Below are 27,365 nucleotides of genomic sequence, written 5' to 3'. Positions count from 1 at the left end.
CAAAAAAAAAAAAAAAAAAAATGTCAGGAGAGATGGTAGATAATGGTAGCAAGTAGGACAGACCGGGGAGCCCTTGCCCCATCCATAAGGACAGTTCCTATCAGCTTCAGCCAGTCATGACTGTGGAAATGGACCTTCTTTGTGGCCAGATCTTCCATTTCTTAAGGGAAGCTGGAAGTCCCTGTGCCAGGCCAAGCTGCATAACCTCTCTTAGATTTGTTTTCTTCATGAGTAAAACAAGCACTGAGATGAATGCTCCCTATCCCTAACCTCTGCCTTTGATATACCAAACCATTACTGGGGGCGAAAGACATTTGGCCCTGCCCTCAAGGAGCTCACAGTCTGTGGGGCAAGACAGGTGGCCGGATTATCGCAGAGTATGCTGGTGGTGCTGACAGCTGAAAGAGCAGGTCTCTGAGAGGCCAGAAGAGGAGCGGGTGATTGAGCTGAAGGATGACCAGGCACAAAAGTGGACAGGGCCCCTCAGTGGGTGCAGACGGGCTGGGCATGAACGTGCATGGTCACTGAAGGCTGCTGTCCTACAAGCCGTAGGCCCTCCCAGGTGCTTGTTACTGGTAGATTTATGGAGGACCTAAATGACAGACTAAAGCATAGGCCTCAGCCATATTTTGGCCTGTGTAGTATTTTTGTTTTTAAGTTTTCAACGAGTTCTTCTCTCCATCAGAATGGCCTAAGTTGCAGGAGAAAGCCCCATTCAAAAGAGCTTCACTAAGGGATTGACTCTTACAGTGCACAGAGTCCCAGGTTCCAGCTGCTGAAAAGCTGGTTCCTTCAGCTAAGCATCAGTGGTGACCAGATTTCCATCTCTGTGCTCCATCAGCTTTATGGTCATAGCAGGGCTGCAGCATCTCCTAAAGTGCTGGGGGCAGGCCAGGTGCAGTGGCTCACACCTGTAATCCCAGCACTTTGGGAGGCTGAGACAGGCGGATCACTGGAGGTCAGGAGTTCAAGACCAGCCTGGCCAACATGGCGAAACCTGTCTCTACTAAAAATACAAAAATTAGCTGGGCCTGGTGGCACTGGCCTGTAATCCCAGCTGAGGCAAGAGAATCACTTGAACCCGGGGAGGAGGAGGTGTTGCAGTGAGTAAGATTGTGCCACTGCACTCCAGCCTGGGCGACAGAGTGAGCAGAGCAAGAGTCCATCTCAAAAAAGACAGGAGTAGACTTAAGGCTACTCAGACCTCAGGCTGGACGTGCTAGCTACCCTCTTAGCCATAGACAAGAAGCCAGTAGTTCCCATGACTGGGAGGAGGGACCACCCTCCCTGAAGCATGCGGTAGGAGCCACTGAACAGTGAGGGTTCTGTTAGCAAGGAACAGATGGGGGCATGGCTGTTAGGAGGCAGCCAGCAGTGGGCATTGTAGTTGCCCCATTTAAAAATCGGAAATGACATGTACAGATCTTCCAGCTTCTCTTGAGAAATTGGAAGTTCAGGCAGCCTGGGTCCTACTTTCTTGGCTAGGCTGAGTAGGGAAAAGGGGTCCCCCGTTCCAGTAGGGACCACTGAGCTGCCATCACCACCAGCATTTCCACCCGGATCTCTGAGTCGTCGTCTGACTGCAGTGTTCACCAGTCCAGCCCCCATCATCATGCCTGCCCCAGCAGAAGGGTATGGTAGCCAGTGGAACACTTCTAGGCGGCTCCTGCTTTTGGCTGGGGATGTTACAACCAGAGGTGAACTGTGCTGGGACCACTGGCTTGTGCCTGCAACCTTGTCCCAGGCTGCTGTCACCTCTTGTCCAGACCCTGGGCCAACAGCCCTGCAGCCCTCAGGTTTTAGCTGTATCGGAGTCATAAATCCCTTTCACGTTCAAAGTTAGCTCTGGAAGGCGCTAGCGGGGTGGAAGCATGTTTCCGGTGGCTGTGGGGCAGGTCAGAGCAGCAGCTATTCCTGTGCATGTGCAGGAAGGGGCCACGGTGCCTCCCCTGGAAACCAGAGTGCCTGAGGATCATTGCCTGCTGGCTCTTTCCCCCTCAGCAAATGCCCCTCTCCCCGACCACGTGCTTATCCAGGTCTTGTCCCCTCAGAAGGACAGTAACTCCAAACCTGCCAGAAGCAAGACCCTGGCCCCAGCACCTCCAGAGAGGAACACGGAGGGGTCCTCGGAGAGCAGTGAGGAAGAGCTGCCACTGACCCAGGTATGCCGTGCCTTCTCTTTGCAGTCGCTGCAGGGTCAGAGCTGGGCTGGCAGGCCTTGCGGGAGAGGGTGGATCTTTCCCATAGGGAAAATCTCGTCATATTTAAACAGCATCTCACAGCTTCCAGAGCTCTTTCCTCTATTGTGACCTTCATCTGAGCCCTGTGAGGCAGGCAGCAGTGCACAGTTAAACATACAGGCTTCAGGGTGTTGGGGCGAAGCCCGGCTCTACCACCTAACAGCTCCGTGGCCCTGGGCAGACGCCTTTCCCCCATGTGAGGCTCAATGTTTCAACCATAAAATGGGGTCAGTACTAGTGCCTCCCTCCTGCCTCTGCACTGGTGCCAGCACACGAAGTACTTGCCACAGTCCCCTGCCTAAGAAAGGGTGCCTGGTAACTGTGAGAAGGCCAGGGAGTGTTGCCCTGTTTGACAGATCGGGAATCAAGCCTTAGAGTTGAAGCAGTTTCCCGAAATTCTCATGATTCATAAGAGGCTGAGGAAAGGTGCAAGCACTGGTCCCCTGGCTCCCTGTATCTCTGTTGTCTGTTTAGGACTGGGAGTCTTCTCAAATCCCATGAGCTTTGCCCAGGACTCTTTCTCAAGCGCCTGTGGCATACCTTCACATGCTCCACTGCACCCAGAGCTTAAGCCACAGTCCTGCCCAGGCTACACTCCCAAGGATGAGACCAGGCCCACCTTATCTCCCTGTACTCCAGAGGCCTAAGTCAGCCATGCTGGTGTGGTTCAAGCTTCTGTGTGAACCCTGGCCCTTCCATCAGACAGCATTACCCTTTGTCCTTCTCTAGCCCCAAGCTCCCAGAAGCTTCTGCCAGGCACCTCAGAGCACCAGCTCCCCTCCCAGGGCCTAACGACAGATCCTGGAGTTCTGCAACCTCCAGACCAGAGTGGTCTCATGAACCACCTCCCCTTGAATATCACATACCACATTCTTACCAATTCATCAGTAAGGTCAGATGCTGTTTGCACACTTCCAGCAATAGGGTGCTCACTGCCTCTCACTTTCCAATAGCACAGATTACAAAAGTAAAGAACAACCACCACCAACATCGGTAACTCCCTGTATTTGCATTTTTCTGTTTAATCCCCACAACAGCCCTATGAGTGTGGCTCCCTTTGTGGTTTGCATTTTAAGGAACTGGGAATGAGGCTCAGAGAAGTTGAGGGACCTGTCCCAGCATCACATGGCTGATGGCAAGTGGACAGACCTGGTGTTGGAGCCCAGGCCATTCACATTCTGACCTGTTGCCCAGGGCTGCCCCAACACTCCCCTCTCCCAGGCGTGGGCATTGCCCTCAGGCTCTGGGTGGAGCCTTTACGAGGCCACCTGCCTCTCTGAGGGATCTCAACAGCTGGGAGGGAGGGGACCGCTCCACCTTTCTCTGTGGGGGTGGACTAACACAATTAAAATGAACATCCTGCTTAAACTGAACCGTTTAATTGGTATGTTAGTCCTGAAGATTCTGGAGTCCCTATTTAAAAAGCAGAAAGAAAAGTCAGCAGTTTGTACCTTCCCCCAGGAGGCTTCGGGGAAGACAGGCATAGCCCCAGGAAGCTGCAGCCTCTTCCTGATTGAGAGATTTTTAGTTCCTAATCCCCAGCTCACTAATTAATTATGATTATTTTCATTATTGTACATTTATTGAGCACCTCTCTATTGACAAGTTTCAGTCTGATTTTATTAGCCCATCAGTGGGGAAAGGGATTGAGGCCAGGGTGGTGGGCAGAGCCCCAGGCTAGGAGGCAGGGATAGACACTTGGGCTCCATTCCTAGACCCTTCACTGTGCCTCCGCCCCGTTGTGCAGAGCAGACCTCAGGCCAGAGTCTGCTGGGGTCTGGGATAGCTTCCAGATTTGAAAACAAGTATGTGAGGTGATGCATATGTTAAATAACTTAATTGAGCTATTCCACAATGTATATGTGTATCAAAACATCATGTAATATACCACAGATATATGCAGTTTCACTTGTCAGTAATATAATTTTGTAAGGCCATCTTCTATTAGTTTGTCAAAGAGGTAGGCCCTGCTCTCGAAGTTTTAGGTTGAATCGAAGAAAAAGGAAACCTGTAAGAAACTAAATTTGGGTATTAAATTGAGGCCTAGCGTAATTGGTTCTAGAAGGAGCTCCAGTCTGGTGCCTGGAGAACTAACTTCTAATCCTGGCTCTGGCACCAGTTTGCTGGTCACCCTGGGTGATGCCACTTGCCTTCTCTGAGCCTCATTCATCTCAGTCTCTGAGATGAGACTTCCTGGGTGGGTGGGGTGGACTTTGAGGCTCCAGGCCACGTCCCCAGAGAGAATTTCTCAGTCTCCCGGAGTGGGGCTGGCCTAGATCTGTTAACCAGCCCCAGGCAGTTCTGAGAGAGCTTCTTAGAGGAGTGTTGCCTTTGTGGTTATGTGCCTTGCCAGGGTCCGCAGCCCAGGCCATCAGCCCCCTCTCCCCACTCTGTGCCCCAGACTTGTTGGAATGAAGGCACAGTTAGAATGAGCTCAGCTTTGACAGGAGGGGGTGAGCACTGTCCTGAAATCCCCTAGGTTTGGTTCTGCAGGCATCAGACCTGCAGGTAGGAGGGGTATCCCTGGGTTCCCTCTGGGTACTTACTGCCCAGCACCTATAGGGAGGTACAACCACATGTTCAGACTGTGCTGGTTTGCTGCTCCACTCCCATCAGTTTTTTCCTAGCTGACCCCAGAACTACATTCCGGTGTGTACTGTGCTTTGCAGTTTCCACAGTGCATTAGAACCCTTGCAGTGAATGAGCCCAGGCTAGGATAACTACTAGCCCTTTCATTAAACAGGAAACTGAGGAGCAGAAAGTGGAGGGGCTTGACCACACAGTGAAGTCATGAGAGGTGGGATGAGAAGCAGGTCTCCCGCTACATCCTGGGCAAACTTCACTGCCCACTTTTGTGAACTCTACAGACTAATGCACTAATGCCCCGCCCCGACCCCCCACAGCCAAGCCCCTTGCACCACCTCCCTCCTACAGCCCAGAGGCCCAGTGGGGTGGCGTGGGCGGGTGGAACTAAGAGGAGGCTTTTGCTGCTGAGCTGCTTTTAACATCCCAAGACGCTATTGTTTGCCTCAGTGGGTTCGTTGCTTCTCTTCGTCCCCGACAATCTGTTCCTGTCTTCTCACATATATATAGATCCCCCCTCCCTCAACTGTAAGCCTTCTCCCACTTTCCATCCTTCTCTTTTTTATATCGTAGGAAGGAAGGCTCTGGAAGTGGCAGATCAGAGCAGCCGTGGGGGAGGCTATTTGGCAGGGGTAGGAAAGGCCTAAGCCCAGGGAAGCTTCCACCCTCAGGCAGGCACCTTTCTGTTTTACTTTTTACTTTATGCCTCTCAGCAGCACCTTAGCACCCTGAGGAGCCAGGTGTGCTAAGTCGGGCTCAGAGGGTAGACAGGATGGTGCAGCAGAGACCAGTCTGGACCTGACTCCACTCCTCCCTTAGCTCAGGCAGCTCCCTCTTCCTGTCCTCCAGCCCTTTACTGGCCAGAGAGGGAGCAGAGCTCACACCAGGTCTGACATTTGGGAAATGGAAAGTAGACCTAAGCAGCTCCCTGGCTCACAGCCATGTGTGTTCTCATTAACTGGGGGTTTGGGAAGGAAATGGGCCTGGAGGTGCCCTTGTGTGCAGTGACCATGTTCAGGGATGGTGCAGTTCACAACCAGACTGGCCTGCAGAATACCAGGGAGCTGCTGTTGCTTGTTTGCTTTTTCTTTTACTGTTTTATTGGAAAATTTAAAGCATACCCAAAGATAGAGTGAGATAAAGAACCCCCAAGTACCATCCCCAGCCTCAACAGTTAGGAACTCCTGAGCAGGCTCGTTTCATGCAAACTCTCCACTCAGTTCCCCAACGCCCCTGGATTACTTTGCAGCCAGTCTCAGACGTGTCAGCTCATCCACCAGGATTTCAGTATGCAGCTCTCAGTTATAAGGACTTTTTTAAGCACAACTACAATACAATGTCACACCTAATAAGTTGATCTATCCAGTCAGTGTCCCTGCTTCCCTGATTGTCTCATGGAGTTCAGTTAAAGGCCACATACTGCATTGAGTTATTAATCCTCTAAGTCTTAATCTGTTGGTTCTCACCCACTCACCTAACCCTTGTTTCTCTTGTAAGTTTTTTTGTTGAAGAAACTGAATCAGTGTATAGCTGGGGAGTTTCATCCTGGGCCACGTATCAGGAGGGCTGATTCAGAACCTCTGGGGTGGGGGCAACTAGACTAAATACCTCCCCAGGTGCATTGTATATTCCAACCAGGCAGCCTTGGAAAACTGCTCAGACCAGCCCCTGCATTCAGCAGGTAACTGTCTCTGAAGCCAGCCAGGGGAAAGAAGGCAGAATTGGACATTCTGGCCTTGGCTTTGCTTCCAGTAGGCACGGTGGCCTTGGGTCACTCCCTTCCCCTCTGGGCTTGCAGTTTTCCCACTTGTACAAGGGAGCTGATCCTGCTGAACGCAGGGCTTCACGCTGAGGGTCACGTGGGCTCCTGTGAGTTGTGAAGTGCCGCGCTGGGTCTTAGCAGATGTGTAGGGTGGGAGGGGGCATCCTGGGCAGCTGGAATGGCTTCTGTGCCCAGCTGCCCCTGAGCTCTGTGGACCCCTTGCCTTGTAAAACACTCCCTAACCCCATCACCTCCTTTCCCTGGCCAAGCCTTTAATCACTGGGGGGGTGTTTTGTTTTTGTTTTTCAAGGTGATTAAACCCCCTCTGATTTTTGTCGACCCTAATCGTAGTCCAGCTGGCCCAGCTGCTACCCCCGTACAAGCCCAGGCTGCGAGCACCCCGAGGAAGTCCCGAGCCTCGGAGAGCACAGCCAGGAGCTCCTCCTCCGAGAGCGAGGATGAGGACGTGATCCCCGCTACACAGTGCTTGACTCCTGGTGAGCGCAGTCCCTATGCAGTGGTGGGAGGGGCTGCCAGCACTGCCCATATTGAGGCCCAGAAGGGACAGGACACTGGCTGAGTCACATAGCAAGGTGTTGGTCAGGAAGGGCTTGGGACCAGGTCTCTGGGCCCTGCATTAGCCATTCTGATTATGGTCTGGCTCAGACCTGCAGTTCTGGGGGAATAGTTGCCACAGCTTTTTTGTGCCAGCCCCAGGCATGGAACCCAGAACAGTGGCTAGAAGCTTCAGGGACCAGGTTCCTCCATAGTCTAAGAAAGAATTCTGTATCAGTTGACTGCCTGTGGAACGAGTGGTCAGGGTGATAGTGAGTTTCCCGTCCTTGGTGGCATGTAAAGTGGGTTAGGCAATCCGTAAGCCAGAGACGTTATAGGGAGAGATTTCATCTATCAATGAGAGGCAGGACCAATCTGAGGTTTCTTTAACTTCTGAGAATCTGTGATTCTACCAATGACAACAGGAAACGGGCTAATGTTACTATTACAGTTATTATAACATTTTTACGAGGAAATAATGCCTGATCCTGATAGGATAATTTAAAAATACAGGCCGGGTGCAGTGGCTCACGCCTATAATCCTAGCACTTTGGGAGGCTGAGGCAGGCAGATCACCTGAGCTCAGGAGTTCAAGACCAGTCTGGGTCACATGGCGAAACTCCATCTCTACTAAAAATACAAAATAATTAGCCTGGCAGTCGCCTGTAATCCCAGCTACTTGAGAGGGTAAGCCACGAGAATTGCTTGAACCCAGGAGGCAGGAGTTACAGTGAACTGAGATGTGCCACTGCACTCCAGCCTGGGCAACAGCGAGACTGTCTCAGAAAAACAGAAAGCAGACAAAATGCAGATTACTGCTGGACACGGTGGTTCACACCTGTAATCCCAGCACTTTGGAAGGCCATGGTAGGAAGATCACTTGAGGCCAGGAGTTAAAGACCAGCCTGGGCAACATAGTGAGAGTTCTATCCTATATATATACATTTATATGTGTGTATATATATATATGTGTGTGTGTGTGTAGGTATATTTGTGTGTGTATATTTTTTTAATAAAAGTGCAGATTAGCACATAAGAAACTATATCACGTGTAATTCTGCCCCAAATACTATTAACATTTGACAAATGCTAACTTTATAAAAACCTAAGATATACATGTGTTTTAAAGCAAGACCATACTGTAGCTAACTCTCAGTAACCTTTACTGGATATTTTATGACATCAGGTTTTTTTCATCTTTACATATTTGCAGCACAATTCCTAATAACTACAAAGAAATCCCTTGGGTGGACATACTACAGTATGTGTAGCCAGCACCATGTTGGAGGAAGCAGAGGGTTTTGTTTCAGGGTGGAGGGGTGAGGAAGTTGGCTGTTATAAACGTTGCTTTAAAGAATATGCATGTAACCAGGCCTCTGCAGATAACCACGGGGACTCTTAGGAGAGACGGTACCTGTGCTCTGGCCCATTGCTCAGAAGTGGCAGCCCGAGCAGCTAGGAGGGGATGGGATGGGGTGAGGAAGCCTGGGGTCACCCCCAGAGCAGCCATTTGAGCTCCCTGAGCCTTGTCAAATGACATAATGACATCTGCCTGGGAGGCTTGGAGAGGGAAGTAAACAATCTTATGCCTCTGTAAGCCCTGAGCACAGCTCTAGATCACCAGCACAGGCCGGTAAACTGGGTTATTGTCACTGGTGAGGAGGCTATGGGGCTTGTATGCCCTGATGCGCCCCCGTCTCACTCCATTTCAGACATCAGAACCAACGTGGTGACTGTGCCCACTGCCCACCCAAGAATAGCCCCCAAAGCCAGCATGACTGGGGCCAGCAGCAGCAAGGAGTCCAGTCGGATATCAGATGGCAAGAAACAGGAGGGACCAGCCACTCAGGTACCTAGTGGGCAAGGGAGGGCAGTGCAGGCCAGTGGGGTGCGGCCCTACTTCCATACTTACCACATGTGCTGATGGGATGGCCTGCAGTTGCTGTCACCCCCACACTCCAGAGGTGGTAGCCTCACAGCCAGAGGCTTTTTGGCCTCCTGGCTACAACCCCCGTGTTGGCTTCTCCTTTGAGTTATGAGGAAGAGTAATCTGGGGACACAGCCTCCCCGCCAAGCAAGCCCCTGCACCTCGAGTCCCTCATGAGATTTTCCAACGTGGTGGGGCTTTTGATTTTTTTTTTCTTCCAGTTTTGGAATGCCATGAACAAAAGTTGCCCTTTTTTGGTGTTTGTAATAGTGACGTCAGCATTCTTCCCAGCCTTCTCACCATCTTCGGTGCATTTTTATTTGGTCCTTGCCTGAATCTAAAAGCTGGGCATTTTAGGGTTAATGGCTGGTGCATTGTTTAAATCATAAAACTTAGCACACATCCCCACCCCAAGGGCTGTGATGTGACCAGCATTCAGCAAGGCCAGAACCCGCTGGGCCACCCTCTAGGCAGGGAAACTGCAGGTACCAGGGCCTTTTGGGGAAGCACTTGGGGATGAGGGAAACTGAGAGGTGCGGACAGCTAGATGAGGAGCCGGGGACAGCTGGATCAGGAGCTGGGGGAGAGGAGAGGAGCCAGGCCGTGGCAAGGGCCACGCCACATCTGAAGGCTCTCAGCAAGGGGTCATACCCAATTTCCTAAGTTCTCTCTCCCTGACTGCTGGTGGGTGTAAGAAGTAGAGATGGGGGACCACCAGGTTGGGGATTGTCCCCAGTGAAGGTGCTGATTGAGTGGTGGGGCCTAAGCTGCTTCCCTGCCCTGGGCTGGGAACTGTCCCTTGCTCCTTGAGGACAATGTGATTAGCTCATAACCTGAAGCCTGCCACCAATTTTGCCCCTGTGACTGCCCCTCAGTCCGCACTCCAGCCCTCAGCCCAGCTAGATGGCATCTGACCAGGGTGTGGCACAGCTGGCATCCCGAGGACTCGTGAGTCTCAGGGCTACCTCTTGCCACCCACAGGTGTCAAAGAAGAACCCAGCTTCCCTCCCACTGACCCAGGCTGCCCTGAAGGTCCTCGCCCAGAAAGCCAGTGAGGCTCAGCCTCCTGTTGCCAGGACCCAGCCTTCACGTGGGGTGAGCCTGGGGAGCAGGGGAAGCAAGCCCGCGGAGCATAGAAGGTGCAGGCGTGGCCCTGCGTCCTGGCACCAGCACTTACCTGTTCTGTGACCTCTGCACTTGGTTTGCCTCCCTGGGCCTCAGTGGCCTAATCTGTAAGAAGGAATTACAGTACCTTTTGTAGTTGGGAGGATCAAAAGAGGCTGCATGTGTGCCCTGTCTAACACAGTGCCTGGCCCTGTTGAAGTGTTCAGGAAGGACCAGGTCTTACTTGCCCTAATTTTTCCTTCCATTCCTTCTCCTTTCACCGAATTAGGCTGACAGTGCTGTGGGAACGCTCCCTGCAACGAGTCCCCAGAGCACCCCCGTCCAGGCCAAAGGGACCAACAAGCTCAGAAAACCTAAGCTTCCTGAGGGCCAGCAGGCCACCAAAGCCCCTGGGAGCTCAGATGACAGTGAGGACAGCAGCAACAGCTCTTCAGGGAGCGAGGAAGATGCTGAAGGGCCCCAGGTGGCCAAGTCGGCCCACACGCTGGGTGAGGGTGCCGGGGAAAAGGAAGGGTGGGCCAGGAAGAGGGTGGAGTGTGGCCTGGTGGAGCCGTAGCTCTGGCCTCATCTCCATATCTCAGACTTGTTCTGTGCCTGTGGCTGAGCCTGGGCCTCAGTTTCCCCACCTGTACAACTTCATGAGAAAGTCAATCCAAATGATTTCAGAGACCTGACTTTGCTGTTTGACCACTCTCAGCTTTTTGGTATCGGACTCCCTTCACTGGCTCCCCAAAACTCCAGGGCCATGTTTCTGGAACAGTGGAAAGCAGGGAACTAGAAATGGGGCCTCAGGAGTTAGAAATAAAGCTTTGGCATTCAGATGTCGTGCCTAGCATGCTGTGACTAGCGATGAGTGTGCAAGGAGTGTTGAAGCAGTAGGAAGATTTGGGGTGGGGCGGGGATTGGGGTAAGGGACCTACAGAGAGACCAGGGCCTTCCTGAAGGGCTCTGCCCCTCCCGGCTGGAAGGGGCCACCTGGGGCTACCAACAGTAACTGGAGATACTGTGCTTCTCCAGTAGGTCCCACCCCCTCCAGGACGGAGACCCTGGTGGAGGAGACTGCAGCAGAGTCCAGCGAGGATGATGTGGTGGCGCCATCCCAGGTAACTGCAAGGGAGAGGGCTGGCAGCCCAGGGGCCTTAGGATGGAGCCCCAGGCCAGGCTCCTGTCTACTCCATCACTCAGGTCAGGAGTCTGGGTCCCCTCTCTTCAGAGGCCTTGGGGCAAGGTCCTGTCTGCAAGGCACTGCATGTGGCCCAGCCAGCAGACCACGGCCAGGCTGCCTCCCTCCCCTCATAGAGCCCTGAGTAGCTAACCCTTAGGGTCTGTAGAAGGGATTGACCTTGATTCTGGGTGATGTCCAGACAAAAACATTCTTTAGCCGATTTCTTTTAAGGTTACTTACTATCTGTATGTGGCAAAAACTAGTAATTTTCCATTCGCATTAATAAGAAATTTCCTTTTTAAATGTGCGTGTCTAGAAAGTGTATTAGGAGGGTTCAGGAGGCACACACCAAGGGCTGAAGTGCTGCTCTGTGCCTTGCTGTCCACGCACTCTGCACCGTCAGGGCAGGGCGATCCTAGAGGCCGCAGGCTGCTTTCCTCGCAGCAGGCCGTCACTCGGGCTGGGTTATGGCGGGGGTCGGGGTGGTGGCAGCCTGTTTCACAATGGACTTCTTCAGTCTCTCCTCTCAGGTTATGTGACCCCTGGACTAACCCCAGCCAATTCCCAGGCCTCAAAAGCCACTCCCAAGCCATACTCCAGCCCCTCAGTTTCCTCTACTCTGGCAGCCAAAGATGACCCAGATGGCAAGCAGGAGGCAAAGCCCCAACAGGCAGCAGGCATGTTGTCCCCTAAAACAGGTAAGTTAAGGTCTGCAGGAGGAACTATAGCAGGACACAGAGGGACAGGGCAGTGGGCCCCTTCCTGCTCTCCTGCAGCAACAGTCCTCCCAATGTGGTCCTGTCTGCCCCGAGAGCCTTGCCAAGTGAGACCTTATGGCCCTGCACTGGATCTGGACATGCTCATCAAAGTGCAGGTGGGGCCGGGTGCAGTAGCTCACGTCTATAATCCCAGCACTTTGGGAGGCCGAGGTGGGCAGATTGCTCGAGCCCAGGAGTTCAAGGCCAGCCTGGGCAACACAGGGAGACCTCATCTCTAAAATGTATTTGAATTAGCTGGTGTGATGGTGCACGCTTGTAGTCCCAACTACTTGAGAGGCCGAGGCAGGAGAATCACTTGAGGCCAGGAGGCTGAGCCTATAGTGAGCCATGATCATGCCACTACACTCCAGCCTGGGTGCTACAGTGAGGCCCTATCTCAAAAAAAAAAAAAAAAAAAATTACAGGTGGGCCCCACGCCCAGGTGTCTGGCTGCCATGGCCCTGGACAGCCTGGAAGTAGGGGTGTATCCAGGCCCGGGTTGGTGCTGATGCACCTGGTAGGATAACCCCTGCCTCAGAGGAAGCCGCATCTTTTGGCTTGTGCAGCAAGCGTTGGCTCTCTCCAACCATCCCCATCAACTTTTCTTCTCCATAAATAGGCTCACGGTGTGGGGTGTGGGCCATGGGCCCCAGAGGATAGCTTAGACAGTAGGCTGACAGTCATGTCCGGAGGACACTCAGCACATGCAGGAGACCCCAGGCAATAGATTGGCCCCAGGCTGTTCCCGCTCACTGTAAAGCCTTGGAAATCCCCTGGCCACTCTGAGCCTCTGTGTCTTAACCGTACAAAGCAGGAGTTGATGTATCCCGTCTGTGTCAAGGCATGGCACGTGTAGAAAATAGTCACATGGTGTTTGGAGGGCAGAATGGAGTATTCCAGTCACGCGACCTCTGGGGCATCCACTGTCCCTGACCCTACTGGAGCTGAGGTCAAATATGTACCAGCTGGGCACACCTGGGACAGCTCCAGGGCCTCCCCAGCCTTGCTGTTCTGCGTATTTGCAGATAAGCAGCAGAAAAGTGGGCCGGGTGCAGTGACTCGCGCCTGTAATGCCAGCACTTTGGGAGGCCAGAGCAGGCAGCTCACTTAACGTCAGGAGTTCAAGACCAGTCTGGCCAACGTGGTGAAACCTTGTCTCTACTAAAAATACAAAAAACTAACCAGCATGATGGCAGGTGCCTGTACTCCCAGCAACTCAGGAGGCTAAGGCAGGAGAATTGCTTGAACCTGGGAGGTACAGGTTGCAGTGAGCCGAGATTGTACCACCATACTCCAGCCTGGGCAACAGAGCAAAACTCTGTCTCAAAAAAAAGCAGCAGAAAAGTGGGCTCTGGGGAGAGAGGTGGCCGGAGCTAACTGTGCCCTCCCCAGCTTCCCTCTCTATTGGCTCCTGCCATCTTGAAGAATCCCCAAAGGATGGAATTGGGCCTCTAGCCGTCCTGGGGCTCCCTCTGCTTAACCTGGCCTGCCCTGCCCAGCCCACTGCAGCTCTAGAGCCAAAAGTTGCCAGAGATCCCGGGTGGGGCTGAGGGGCCAGGTTCACTGCATGCTGCAGGGGGCAGCCCTAGCCTCAGTGTGACATGAGTGTCACATAGAGTGTGACATGGAGTATCCACCTGGGCCTTCCTCCAGGCAAACATCTCCAGGGCCAAACCACCAAGCCACCTTTCAGATCCCAGCGTGCAGGAGTGTTGTGCCCATGAGACCCAGAATGGGGCAGAGACCTCCAAGTCACCTGGAAAGTTAGAGATGGCGAGGGGACCCAGTCATGGGGCTTTCAGCTACAGCTTGCCCCGGCTGGGTCGGAAGAGAATTGCTGCTCACTTTCTTCCCCAACATTCTTTGTGAGAGGCGGTGCAACAAGGAGACATTTTAGAGGGGGCTGTGGAAGGTTTTTTTTTTACACGTGTAGTCAGCACACAATTATCAAAGGCAAGCAGAGGCGTGGAAAATTCTAAACAAAGGCTGCACCAGAAGTCTCTCCGGCAAGCAGTAACCTGCTTAGTCAGCCACCACGTGTGCATACACTGCACCCAGCACTCCCCACCCTGCCTGGACACCCTGACCAGGAGGGGCCGAGTATGGGTCATCATCATTTGAATGTCTGCCTGGCCCCCACTTTTATTATAAGTCTACAATGTATCATAGGTAGCCTTACTGTTCATCTACCCCTCAGGTTATAGACGGGAAACCAGGCCCTGGGAGGAGAGGGGTCCGGCCAGAATCACACTGAAAGTTGGTGGGAAAGTCAGACCTAGAACCCAGGTGTCCTTCCTCCCAGCTCCACACTCCATCTCCCTCCCGTCTGACTTTTCATTTCATTGATAGATTTCAGGCCCTTTCATTCACATTCTGGAGTCATTTTCTGTCTCCTACCCTAACTGGAGTTTTTAGTGTAAAGAGACAGGGAAAAGCTGTAAGTTAGAAATGAAGTCAGAGTGTGAAATTGGTGGAAAGATGTGAGCTTAGGAGACCGGCTGGGGCAGAGTGACCGCCAAGCCTTGCTCTCTCCCTCTGTGCCATTGTAAGAAAAGATGGAGTCACTCTCTGTACCCTCTTCACTCTTGGGTACCATTAAGATCTGTCCCGAACTCTCCCAGATCTGAGACCCCACATTCTCTCTCCATAGGTGGAAAAGAGGCTGCTTCAGGCACCACACCTCAGAAGTCCCGGAAGCCCAAGAAAGGGGCTGGGAACCCCCAAGCCTCAACGCTGGCGCTGCAAAGCAACATCACCCAGTGCCTCCTGGGCCAACCCTGGCCCCTGAACGAGGCCCAGGTGCAGGCCTCGGTGGTGAAGGTCCTGACCGAGCTGCTGGAACAGGAAAGAAAGAAGGTGGTGGACGCCACCAAGGAGAGCAGCAGGAAGGGCTGGGAGAGCCGCAAGCGGAAGCTATCGGGAGACCAGCCGGCTGCCAGGACCCCCAGGAGCAAGAAGAAGAAGAAACTAGGGGCCGGGGAAGGTGGGGAGGCCTCTGTTTCCCCAGAAAAGACCTCCACGACTTCCAAGGGGAAAGCAAAGAGAGACAAAGCAAGTGATGATGTCAAGGAGAAAAAAGGGAAGGGGTCTCTTGGCTCCCAAGGGGCCAAGGACGAGCCAGAAAAGGAGCTTCAGAAGGGGATAGGGAAGGTTGAAGGTGGAGATCAAAGCAACCCAAAGAGCAAGAAGGAGAAGAAGAAATCCGACAAGAGTGAGTGACCTCTTCTCCCGGCCCATCCCGAGGGCTGCTGGGCACCCCACAGGGGCGGGAGGGACTCTCAGCCAGCACCTGGTCTAATTCCTCCCATGTAGAAAGGAGAGGCTGAGACCAGCCTGGCCAACATGGCGAAACCCTGTCTCTACTAAAAATACAAAAAATTAGCTGAACGTGGTGATAGGCACCTGTAATCCCAGCTACATGGGAGGCTGAGGCAGGAGAATTGCAACCTCTGCCTCCCGGGTTCAAGCAGTGAGCCAAGATCACGCATATGTACTCCAGCCTGAAAGACAGAGCGAGACTGTCAAAAAAAAAAAAAAAGGCTGAGAAGTGATTTGTCCAGAGTAATGGGGGCAGCTTGTGGCAAAGCCAGAACTTGATTCCAGAGCACTTGGGCCAGCACTGCCAGGAATGCTCCAGAAGGACGAGGAGTCATGTCCTCTTTCCCCCAGCCCAGTGCAGCAGATCTTGGAGGAACCTGCTGCTCCAGCCAGCTCCTGGGTGCAGAATGGACCAGGAACCAGACTGTCAAAATCCTCATCCCAAACCCCATCTTCTCTCTAGACCTCAGTTTCCCCTCCGTAGTAACACTGGCCCTTTACTGAGTGCTGCTCTAGAGACTCAGCTTACAGCAGGACCTCATTTAGGTAGAAACGAGGCTCAGCAGGTAGAAAACTGAGGCTCAGAAGTAGAGACCCTGTTCAGGGCCACAGAGTTTTACTAGGTGGAGCCAGAGTCTAACCTAGGCAGCACTCTTGAGCATCACCCTGGATGGTGGGATGCCAGTGATGCCCGAAGAGCCAGCTTGTTCTAGAACAAAAGTCAGGCACCCTCAGCAGGATATGCAGCTCCTTGGTGCTCAGAACTGTGCTAGATTTCCATTTACAGTACGGATAGATAGTGTCCATTTAAAATAAATTTGCGGGAGTTTTAAAAAGTGAGTTGACCTAAAGAAAAATGGTAGTCATCCAGGTGGTCCATGGATGGGACAGCAATCATGAGCTGGCCCCGCTGGGTGGTTGTCACAGCTGCCAGCCCGTTTTATTTTTATTTTTGAGACAGGGTCCTGCTCTGCACTCCAGGCTGGAGTGCAGTGTCAGGAACGCAGCTCACTGCAGCCTCAGCCTCCCAAGCTCAAGCGATCCTCTTGCCTCAGCCCCCCAAATAGCTGGGACCACAGGCGTGCACCACCATGCCCAGCTAATTTTTTGTATTTTTTGTAGAGACAGGTCTCACTATGTTGCCCAAGCTGGTTTTGTACTCCTGGGCTTGAGCGATCCACCTGCCTCAGCCTCCCAAAGTGCTGGGATTGCAGGCATGAGCCACTGCGCCCAGCCCTGCCGGCCTGTTGTGATGGCTCCCGGTGGTGTGGGGAGAACTGGGAGCCCTGCCCTGTGCGCCTCCCAACATTGACCCCAGCACTTAGGATTACCATCTGTTGTTCAAGAACTTGAGTTTCTTCCCTTAGGAAAAAAAGACAAGGAAAAAAAAGAAAAGAAGAAGAAAGCAAAAAAGTCCTCAACCAAAGATTCTGAGTCACCGTCCCAGAAGAAAAAGAAGAAAAAGGTAGAGAGTTCCTGAGGGGTCTCAGGCCAGAAAACGGACCCAAACCCAAGCCCCCTCCTACACACCCAGACCTGGTTCCTGCCCCCTTCCCATTTTCAGGGCCCAGTGGGGGCGTCATAAGTTGTGACACACCAGGGAAGAGGCTGGCAGCGCATGTTCCCTGAGCATGTGGAAGCCGCAGAAGTGGGCTGCCTGAGCTAGAAGGGTGTTGAGGAAGGAAGGAGAGACTCCCCCCGCCCAGCACAGGGAAACCAGGTAGACTGGCAGGTTTCCAGGTGAGAGGAAACGTTGCCTGGGCTGCGTGTGCCCCAGCTGGCAGGCTAGCCCTGAACAACAGCTGTCCTTACGGCCTGGGGCCTCAGCCCCTCAGACACAGATGAAGTTCTCACCTTGGCCAGCAGGGCCTCAGCTGTATTTAGGAGAGCTGAATGTTTGCCTCTGCCCTTGGAGGTTCCTGCAGAGCCAGTATCTGTTCTAGAGGAATTCACTAGTCCTCAGGAGTTGGGGGCAGCAGTGGGTGGGGAAAAGCTGCAGGTCTGAGAGCCTCTCGTACTTCCCTCCTCACAGAAGAAGACAGCAGAGCAGACTGTGTGACGGGCACCAGCACCAGGCACAGGTATGCTTCCCAATCATTCCTGAGCATTCAGGGCGGGAGGACAGCTCTGGCATCCACTGTTGTCCCAGAGAGCCAGGCAGACCTGATAGGTGGGCTCTAAGGGGAAGGAGGCTGGGGAAAGAGGTTCTATTGCCAAGGGTCCGTGGGGCCGGTGGGGTGACATCAGGAGCTGGCACTGCAGCATCAGAAGGATCCAGAACAGTAATGGCAGTGGCTGACACCGAGTGCACCCTGGGTGCAGGCGTTGTGCATGCTTTAGGGAGTGCACCCTGGGATGGAGCCTGGTTTCTCCTACACTTGGGTCCAGTTTGGTTTCTCCTTCACTTGGGTCCAGTTCCTTTTCCTCGTGATCCTGTAACTTGGGGGCATTTCCTTTTGGGAAGGAAGATGGTTTGCTCAAGATGAGCTATCACCATGGATCTATGCTTCCCTATGGAGGACAGGCCCTGCCAAGTGGTGGTGACAGTTAGCTGCTCCACCTGGCTGTGCTGGCCCTGAGGTCACCCAGCCTCCTGTAAAGGGGAGTGATGCAGAGCCCGCCTCCTGGGCCGATGGTGAGGCTTATGTGAAGCTCAGCTAAATACTTAAAGGACTCAGTCCAGTTCCCAGAACATTCCAAGTGCTAAAAAAATGTCCGCTGTGGTTAATGCCTCTCCCCTGCATTGGAGATGCCAGGTTTCATTTTCCTTGCCAGGGAAAAGGGTCAGGAAATTTGACGTCTGCGTGTGTTTCCTTCCCCTAGGGATTTCCTAGCCAAGCAGTGGCCATCCCCATGCCTCTGACCTCCGCTGACCTCTGCCCACCATGGGCTGGAACTAAACTGTTACCTTCCCTCGCTCCACAGAAGAAGACAGCCAGCTGCAGGGGTCCCTGTGTTGGCCAAGCCAGTGAGCCTGCAGGGAGGCTGGTCCGAGGAGAAAGTGGACCAGCTCCCATGACCTCACCTCACTCCCCCAATACAGGACGCTTCGTATAGATGTGTACAGTATATGTATTTTTGTAAGTGACCTCCTCTCCTTCCGCAGACCCCACAGGCCCAAAGGCTTCGGGACTTCCCACCACCTTGCTCCACAGATCCAGCTAGGCCTGACCTGTGCCTCATCCCATGCCACTCGGTCTCGGGCTGATCCCGAGGCTTTGTCTTCCTCTCATCAGTTCTTTTGGTTGTGTTTTCTGTTTTTTTTTTTTTTAATAACTCAAAAAAATAAAAGACTTGGAGGAAGGGTGCAAGCTCCCAGTGCATCTGGGGCACACATTTCTCGGGACTGTCTTGCCGACACTCGGGATTCCTTCTTGCCTGCGTGTTGAGGCTGTGGGTGACTGTGGTTAGTGGGTCAGGCGGTGAGCTTAAGAGACGCAGCGAAGTGCCTGGCTGCCGAATTGGTGGGGAAGGCTTCCTGGATGAGGTGGCATCTAAACTAAAGGATGGTCATGGTTGATTTCCTGTTGCCAGAGTAAGTCATGCAAATACCCAAAGACAAGAAATGGAAGGGGCTGAGAATCCTTGAGTTAGGCCTCAAGCTAGGGGCAGGCTCCCTGGAGGTGCATGGTGAACAGCTGTGGCAGGCACAGCAGGTCTAGGAAAGTCAGAAGTGAGTTGCCCCTCACATCGAGCTCACCATGATTCTGTGGTGGTGAGGGCAAGAAGTGGATGAACATGAAAGACAGGATGATGTCTTGGGTGTGGACTGAGGGAGGGGAGGGGTAGCAAGGGAGGTGGTCTGCTGCTCCGGGCTGGAAATGCAGAAGCCCACTTCCCTGGGCCCAGAGCCTTATGGAACACCAGGGATCCTGGAGATGTCTCCAAAGCTTTTAGCCTCATGCTGGAAACAGCCAGAGGCAGTGCAGGAAAGGAATGCGCGGCTGGAGGTGTCAGAGACCCAGGTTGGCATCCAGTTGCACCCTTGACTCGGGGCCTGGGGCCAGACCCTCCCCCATCTGGCCTCTCCTCTGAAGCATGTTGCTCTAGAACAGAACTACAGAGTAGTGTCCTCATTGGGCCTTGTTTGACCCACAGCAAGACTTCAAAATTAAACACGGGGTGATTGCATGGCAGTTCTTGATTTCCGGCTCCTCTTAAAAAGACAACATCTGGCAATGGGGGCTGTGCTCCCTCCTGGCAGCAACCAGATAGAGCTGACTAGCAGTCAGCCCCTTAGGTAGGGCATGGGCGCCCAGTCTTCCACAGTCCCCTACTTCCTGTCCATCCTGACACGGAGGCCCTGTTTCGGTTGCCATCTGTCATCACATTCGCACTGTTCTTAGTATAGAAATGAAATTGGGGACATAGGAAAATGAAAGCTGTACCAAGAAGAGCTTGTGCTTAAACTAGGCAAGAGCCTATTTCTTTTTGGAAGTAAAGAGTGTTCGTGTGTGTTAAACATGTTATCAAGTATGTCTGTGTCCAAAGACTGCAGGCCCCCCAGGCATCTCTGGGTTCCTTGGGCTGCATTCTCCCACCTAAGTGACTGGATTTAGCATCTTTAGTTACCTCTTCAGGATAAATGAACTAGATCCCAACAGAAGAGCCAGGAGCCAGAGTGTTCTACTTACTACCTTTTATTCTAACCATGACCCTGAGAGCTGATACAAGCTTGGCTGAGCAGAGGGAACTAGGGGTCAGCAAAAAGGATTATGGGTGGAAAATCTTGGCTCTTCCTTGGGGAGTGATGCTGGGGAAAGGGAAGAGAGTGGCTCAGCCTGCGGGTAAATAGGCTAGAAAAGCCGAGGCCAAAGGCCAGAGGGGAAGGGACAGTCAGCCTGGGGGTAGGGTTATCCCTTCTTCCTGTGCCTTCCCACCTTGTCCATGAGCCCAGATCTCAGAGCCTTGTGTTGGAGGCTGCTGTGATGTCAGGAATGGGGTTCCGTCTAGCTTTTGGCCACCTCCTGGGACCTCACGCCCCTGTTGACAGATGGAGTTGGGCAGCGGGGCCTTGCTGTGTTGTTATCTGCTGTTCCGACTTGGTTTTTCGTTTCCAAGGGTGACGAAGAACCAGGCACCAGGGTCTCATGGGATGAGGTACAGGGTGGGAGATGGGGGAGGGGCTGGGGGCCGAAGGGAGCAAGAAAGCTGTAGCTGTGCGGGGCCGGCAGGATGTGGAAGACCGCCTCTGCTGCTCTCACATGGGGACTGGAGAAAGAAGCAGCAGGTTGAGGTTGGGGTCACGCATTTGTTGTCCCTGTCCCTTCCTAACATCCTGGACCTGCAGAGCCGTTAAGGACTGCCCACCCTCCCCTGCCCCCTGCTTGGGTCCAAGTAATGACCATCATGGATTTGTATAACTCCCCACAGCCCCCCAACCCTGTTCCTCCATCTGTGAAATGGACATTCCAGGGATGTTGGAGAGTGGCCCAGCATCACACTCCTTCACCTGCCCACAAAGGAGCTGACCCCGCCGGGGATGAGCTGTTGGTGACCAGATGCCCCTCTGTAAGGCCTTTACCTGGGCCCAGATCCTGCTTGGTCACACCCAGCCCAGAAGACGGGTCCTCCAGTTCCAGTGACTCTGCAAAGGAGCAGCAAGTCCATTTGTCACTTGAAGTGCAGCCTACCTGACCCAAGATACCTGAGGGCAGTGCTTCCCACCTAGCCGCAGGCTTAGTGCCTGGGAAAGCAGGTGTCCAGGGAAGGACAGCTGCAAGCAGCAACGAAGAGGTATAATGGGGGCTTGAGTGAGAAGAGGGTGATGAAATGAGATGGGTGGGCCTGTAGGACTCCTCCTTGCTAGAGGATGGTGCGTGGATGGATGAAATTCACAGATGAAAGGACTGACGGATAAGTGAACAAATAGATGAGTGGATGTAAGAGGAGAGATGACAAATGGACAAATAGGAACACACAGATGGGTGGATGGATAAGGGGCTGGATGCATGACTACGTCACTGCCCCCAGGAACTGCCATCCCGGGTGTCCTGGTCCCATGAGCTTCAGAGGGGACCTCTTGCCCCTCAACCTTCCTAGTCCTTCCTGGTCCTCTGACACTGGCACAGTGCGACTGCTTACCACTGCAGTTCTGGTGCCCGCGACTTCTGGTGTTGGGGACCTCCGTGCCGTTGGGGAAGACACACCAGCAATAGCCGGTGCTCCCATAGCACTGGAGCGGCAGATAGTTGCCGTTCTCGTCGCACTTGGGCCTGAATGAACCCGGGTGGACAGCAGGGATGTGGCTGACCTCTTCCTGGCACTTGGTCAGTACTGAAGCGACAGGCATGATGAGGACACAGTGAGTGAGTGAGCTCTGAACCAGGGTCTGAGCAGAGCTAGAGACCCACACACCACTGCTGTGGGCCTAATGCCTTCTTCCCAAGTGGCTTTACTCACTCCAGCCATCACACGGATGGGAAAACTGAGGCCTAGACCAACAAGGTCTGAGAGCAAAAAGGAAGTGAATGGCCATGTGTCCAGTTCACCTCAGAAGTTGATGGTTTCTTCTGACGCTCAAAGCCCATTACAGTTTTGGGCCGGGCACAGTGGCTCATGCCTATAATCCCAGCACTTTGGGAGGCCGAGGTGGGCAGGTCACTTGAGGTCAGGAGTTCGAGACCAGCCTGGCCAACATGGTGAAACCCCGTCTCTACTAAAAATACAAAAATTAGCTGGGCGTGGTGGTGCATGCCTGTAATCCCAGCTACTCGGGAGGCTGAGGCAGGAGAATTGCTCGAACCCAGGAGGCTGAGGTTGCAGTGAGCTGAGATCGCACCGCTGCACTCCAGCCTGGGCGACAGAGCCAGACTCCATCTAAAAAAAAAAAAAAAAAAAAGACCATTATAGTTTGGAATTGCACTTCGATTCTGATTCTAGAGAAAAGCGATGGGCTCCTTGGTAAGTCTAAGCTTCCTGTTGCTGAGAGTTCCCAAGCAGAGAAATGGGGGTTACCGTGTGTTGGAGATGTCTTAGAGGGGTTTAAGCATCAGCTAGGAGTTGTTGGAGGTAGCATGGAAGGTGCCTTCTATGAATCTGATGCAGAAACTGAGGCCCCGGCCAGGGTGGCCCTTTGACCTTCTACTTCAAGACCCTGAATCCCAGAGGGAAGAAAACTTGTCCAGAGTTACATAGCAAATTAGAGACAGCACCAGGATAGAAACAGCAGTCTGGCTTTGGGGCTAAAAACATCCTAGTCTGCGTTGTCCATGAGGTGGGAAATGCCCAGAGCTCTCTTGGCGGCAGCTGTGACCTTGGCGCCCTCACTGGGTTGTGGGCAGCGCTGGGGCAAGGTCATTACAAGGATTCCTTCCTGCGGTGTTTCGGGCGGGTTCTGCCCCAGGCCCCCTGTGCTGTACCATCCTCCATGAGAAAGGTCACCTGTACCCTGTGGTGACAGGCCTCTGTGGGCCCTTAGGAACCCTTACACAAGATGGGGGTGAGTCGGGGGCGGGGGACAGCCAAACCAAGAAGGAACAGACAGGAGAGAGAAGTGAGAGCTGAGAGGATGGGAGATTCCGCGGCGCTGGGACCAGGGAGTGCTGGAGGCCCCGGCCTCAGCAGCTCCAGGAGAGCCCCGAGGGTCGAGAAGCCCTCACACCCTAAAGCTCCGACTCCCTGTACCTTTTGGTGGAGCCTCAGTGGGCTTTTGCTCCAAGGAGTGCTTGCTCATTTCAAACAAGAGCCAATGGTGCATCCAGCTCTCAAAGACCTAATAGGGATAGAGGTGGAGGTCAGGTTCAATAGCCACCACCAAGCCCCTACACTGCCTGGCTTTGCCCCTGGGGACAGAAACATGCAGGGCCAAATAGGGCCCCGACACCCGGGTCCAGCGGCAGCCTCTTAAAAGCCCATGGGGCTGAGCCCCACACACTGCAGCCTCCAGGTTTTGGAAGTGCTGGGAAACCCCTTCAGCTTCCTGAGAATGGCCTCCCCCGCCCACCCTCACCCCACCTCTCCCAGCCCCGCCCTAGACATTGGAGGAAAGAGTTCCCAAGCAGGGAAACCTGCTGACCTTCCAGTCCAACGTCTCCATGGTGCTCTTAAGGTGTCTCAGGTTCTCCGGGAAGTTCCCCTTCAGCGGCGGGTACACCTTCAGGGGGTCAGCATTCTACAGGGTGGCAGAGCAGGAAGGATGGTTCAAAAAGGGCTCCCTGGCAGGCAGTGTGAAATGTGTAGCCCATGTTCCCTTGGTCTTCCATTCTGAGGAATGGACCAGAGCCACACCAAGCCTAAACCCTGGACTTCAGCCATGATGGGAGGGGAGGGAAGGGGTAAGGGCAATCCAGCTGTTCAGCTACAAGACTGCAGGGTTGCGAGTCCAGTTCCAGACTCCAGGCAAGCTCTACCAACAAGCCCCAGTGTCCTCCCTGTGGATGGCTGCTCAGCTTTCAGGTCTCACCTGCTTCAGAAGGTGAGGACCCAACCTTGACTGCCCCCAGCTAGGCCGAGTCCTCTGCCTCTTTCTTCACAAAGCCCCCTGCACTTCTGTCATCACCTGGTCACTTGTCTGTCTCCCACACTAGCCTGGGATCCCCATGGCTTCAGGAGCTGGGTCCAATTGCTCCCCATTGTGGGCCCAGAGCCTTGCACAATGCTGGCACAGAATAGACATGCAATACAAATTTGGGGAGGAAAAACCAAAACTACGGGTATCTTGAGCAAGTCACTTCCAAGCTTTGAGCCTCAGTTTCCTTTTTTATTTTTATTTTTATTTTTTTGAGATGGAGTCTCACTCTGTCACCCAGACTAGAGTGCAATGGTGTGATGATCTCGACTCACTGCACTTCCCGGATTAAAGTGATTCTCCTGCCTTAACCTCCTGAGTAGCTGGGATTACAAGTAACTGGGATTACAGGTGCCTGCCACCACGCCCGGCTAATTTTTGTATTTTTAGTATAGACTTTCACTATGTTGGCCAGGCTGGTCTCGAACTCCTGACCTCAGGTGATCCACCCGCCTCGGCCTCCCAAAGTGCTGGGATTACAGTTATGAGCCACTGCGCCCAGCCAAGCCTGTTTATCTCAAAAATGCGGAGGGGCCGGACTACATATAACATTTAAGGGTCACCCTTGTATTCAGTAATCCAGAGAGTACATGTTGAAAATCTGCCATGAGCCAGGTATACAGGCCTTGGAGCTCGACCTGGCCAGGGTCCTGGGTGGGCAGGCAGGGCCACCCAGCTAGCTCCCTGCACTCACCTGGAGCAGGTGCATCACATGGTCCTCCGTCATGTTGCCATACTTGGTGGCATTCTGCATGGGCTGTGGGAGGAAGGAACAGAAAGTTACCAGCGCTGGTCCCTGGAGCAGAGGGTGTGAAGCAGGAGCCAGTTGCTGGGATCTAGGTAAGAGACTGGAATCCCAGGCACTTGGTCAATGGTTCCATCTCTGCCACCTCCAAACATGAGAGCTCTAGCAACTCACTTTAGCTTTCTGCCTCAGTGTCCTCATTGGTCAAACTGGCATAGGCTTTCCTGCCTAGGGTTTTGTCCACAGCACAGTATTGTGAATATAAATACTGTCAATGCATGATAGCAAGGTCTTTGAGAATGGGAGAGGACAGTAAGATGCTATAGGAAATGAGAAGCACTTTGTAAACTGTAGAGGGCTGAGCCTTCCTCCCAAGGATGGCGCCAAGAGACTCTTCACCTGTGCCCTCCACACCTGGGAGCCCTATTCTTCCTGAGACAGGCACTGTGCCTCCCGCAGCAGTCAGGACCCCTCCCCAGCTGGGCTCTCCTCCCTGCCCCTTCCCTTGGCACTGTCCTCCATCCAGGTAGGATAACCTTGCCCCTCCCACCACCCTGGGGCTGTCCTTACCCCCTGGGCTCCCATGGGTAGCGCCTGCATCAGCAGCGGGGTTGCCATGCGCATCTTGCTCACAGGCTTGGGAGCTGTGGGGACAGGAATGAGGAGAAGTGTGGCCCTGGTGCCCAGGGAGGAGGGTATCAGACCCAGATGAGGAAGGGCTGGAATTCCAAACCAGAGGGAGAGGACAGTGGACCCAGCTGGGTGCAGGGATGGGGGTCTCTGAGGTGAGCAACAGTGGGAGGTGGGGGGTGTCAGGACGTAGGGGTGCACGCACGCTTGGGAAGCTTCATGCGCAGGTTCTCCAGCTGCAGGTTCTGGGTGGTGACTGTCAGTTTGTCCAGCCGACCCTGCTGCTGGTACAGGAAGTAGGCAGTGGTGGCCTGGCCAGCCAGAAGCAGAGTCACCAGGATGGAAAAGCCTGTGTACAGGGCTCCGCGGCTGCACTTGCTGTGGGAGGTGGGGAGGATAGGTCAGAGGAGGATCCACAGTGGTTCTCCCCAAGGGCTGGCTAGGAATGGGGAAATGTATACCCCCATCTCCATCAGCCCCCTAAGCCACCCCTAACAAACAATGCACTTGAAGCACAAACAATAAGCTGGTTATGGAAATGCAGCTTGAAGACCTCGCCCTGCCCCTCCTTCCAACCATCGATGTGCCTGAAGTCCTCCCTGGCAGAGACCCTGCGGCTGCCACGGGCCTGACTTGAACAGAGAAGAGCAAAGAGGCATGCTCCTTGTCCTCTCTGGACCTTGGTGTCCTGCCTGTGCGATGACGGGTTGAGGTGGGGAGCTCTCCCCAGGCTCCCTTTGACATGCAGATCTCCCGAGGATCAGGGCTGCCCTCAAGGGGAACGGGTTTGGTTTTTGTTTTTTTTTTTTTTTTCTGCTGGCAGGATCAACCAAGTATGTTATTTGTTTTAATCAACAACAACAAAAAAGATTGTATGTGCTTACCAAGTAAAGGCAAGGGAGTTTTCACCCCTCTGCTCAACCTCCCACCCTCACAGTGAAATCAGATTTAAGGAGAAAAGGAAAGGAAGTGGGACCAGGACAGCAGAAAATGTGGCCCACCTGAGAAGAAGTGGAGCCTGGCCATTTTAGGAGTGGGTTGGGGGAGCCTTGGACAATGTCAGGCTGAAGCAGGGCCAGGCACCACCCACTCTGGGACCATCCTCTGCCCAGGCTCTCCATGTCTTTGAGCATGTCCCTGCCAGTCTCTGTGCCTCTGTTCCCTCATTTGTCACATAGGTGCCCCCACCTCTGCGATTCTAGAATTTGGCGGGTTTCTTCTTTTAAGCAAGAACTCAATACAAGGGCCAAAGTATTTCAAATGGTAATATCCACCCTGCAGGGAATGGGCAGGAGTATAGGTGCCTAAGCCTGTGTGGCCTGGATGAATTTCTCATGCTCCCTAGACTCACCATCCAGACCCTCAGAACTCAGCGAGCCCTTGTATCTGTGGGCCTTGGATGCGATTTTGGGGGTGCATGCATATGTTACCCTACAGGGGATGTAAGGATCCTGCCCCTGCACCCTGGGAGTTTCTGATCTGTTCTTTGACGACCCCAGGGGTGGGACTACTAGGACCCTAGTCTAGGTGTTGCCAACATGAAGGTGTTGGGAGGTGATCCGGCCACAAGGTCTTCTCCCTCATGAATGGGATTAGGTGCCCTGTAAGAGGGCTTGACAGAAGGAGTTGGTTCTCTCTTGCCCTTCTGCCTTCCACCATGTGAGGACACATCAAGGAAGCCCCTCACCAGGCTGGGCGTGGTGACTCATGCCTGTAATTCCAGCACTTTGGGAGGCCGAGGTGGGTGGATCACTTGAGGCCAGGAGTTCAAGACCAGTCTGGCCAACATGGCGAAATCCTGTCTACAAAAAATACAAAAAACTTGCCGGGATTACAGGTGGCTCAAGCCTGTAATCCCAGCATTTTGGGAGGCCGAGACGGGCGGATCACAAGGTCAGGAGATCGAGACCATCCTGGCTAAAACGGTGAAACCCCGTCTCTACTAAAAAATACAAAAAACTAGCCGGGTGAGGCGGCGGGCGCCTGTAGTCCCAGCTACTCGGGAGGCTGAGGCAGGAGAATGGCCTGAACCCGGGAGGCGGAGCTTG

The 27,365-nt window shown here is 53.5% G+C and overlaps 2 protein-coding genes and 1 long non-coding RNA gene across 19 annotated transcripts in view; 1 reads left to right on the top strand and 2 right to left on the bottom strand.

Moving 5' to 3' along the window:
- TCOF1 (Treacher Collins-Franceschetti syndrome 1) overlaps positions 1–18,756 on the top strand; it is a 46,948-nt gene extending 28,192 nt beyond the window's left edge. For 2 of the 7 annotated variants that reach the window (XM_011985355.1, XM_011985351.1), the window contains 10 exons: positions 6,896–7,082; positions 8,853–8,989; positions 10,049–10,162; positions 10,461–10,680; positions 11,213–11,295; positions 11,875–12,055; positions 14,766–15,326; positions 16,801–16,898; positions 17,466–17,514; positions 18,257–18,756. In XM_011985355.1, coding sequence (XP_011840745.1) covers positions 6,896–7,082; positions 8,853–8,989; positions 10,049–10,162; positions 10,461–10,680; positions 11,213–11,295; positions 11,875–12,055; positions 14,766–15,326; positions 16,801–16,898; positions 17,466–17,492 — 1,608 coding nt within the window. In that variant the 3' untranslated portion in view covers positions 17,493–17,514; positions 18,257–18,756. Of the gene's footprint in view, positions 1–2,051; positions 2,163–2,714; positions 3,609–6,895; positions 7,083–8,852; positions 8,990–10,048; positions 10,163–10,460; positions 10,681–11,209; positions 11,296–11,874; positions 12,056–14,765; positions 15,327–16,800; positions 16,899–17,465; positions 17,515–18,256 lie in introns of those variants that run through there. The other 5 variants (XM_011985350.1, XM_011985354.1, XM_011985353.1 and 2 more) reach the window with 5 other exon arrangements.
- A 1,301-nt stretch (positions 18,757–20,057) lies between these two features.
- LOC105543428 overlaps positions 20,058–27,365 on the bottom strand; it is a 13,045-nt gene continuing 5,737 nt past the window's right edge. The window contains exon 3 of the long non-coding RNA XR_001006618.1: positions 20,058–20,274. This is a non-coding gene — a long non-coding RNA (uncharacterized LOC105543428). The remainder of the gene's footprint in view (positions 20,275–27,365) is intronic.
- Positions 20,058–27,365, bottom strand: part of CD74 (CD74 molecule, major histocompatibility complex, class II invariant chain) — an 11,624-nt gene continuing 4,316 nt past the window's right edge. Inside the window, exons 2-9 of one of the 11 annotated variants that reach the window (XM_011985342.1) lie at positions 25,523–25,695; positions 25,258–25,331; positions 24,637–24,699; positions 23,451–23,546; positions 23,060–23,147; positions 21,518–21,709; positions 20,958–21,020; positions 20,058–20,644 (exon numbers count right to left, since the gene is read on the bottom strand). In XM_011985342.1, coding sequence (XP_011840732.1) covers positions 20,634–20,644; positions 20,958–21,020; positions 21,518–21,709; positions 23,060–23,147; positions 23,451–23,546; positions 24,637–24,699; positions 25,258–25,331; positions 25,523–25,695 — 760 coding nt within the window. In that variant the 3' untranslated portion in view covers positions 20,058–20,633. Of the gene's footprint in view, positions 21,710–23,059; positions 23,148–23,450; positions 23,547–24,636; positions 24,700–25,237; positions 25,332–25,518; positions 25,696–27,365 lie in introns of all 11 variants that reach the window. The other 10 variants (XM_011985343.1, XM_011985340.1, XM_011985346.1 and 7 more) reach the window with 10 other exon arrangements.

The sequence above is a fragment of the Mandrillus leucophaeus genome, unplaced genomic scaffold (assembly GCF_000951045.1).
Source record: "Mandrillus leucophaeus isolate KB7577 unplaced genomic scaffold, Mleu.le_1.0 Scaffold282, whole genome shotgun sequence".
NCBI lineage: Eukaryota > Metazoa > Chordata > Mammalia > Primates > Cercopithecidae > Mandrillus > Mandrillus leucophaeus.
Note: the sequence above shows the minus strand (reverse complement) of the source record. Positions and strands in the feature narration are given on the sequence as shown.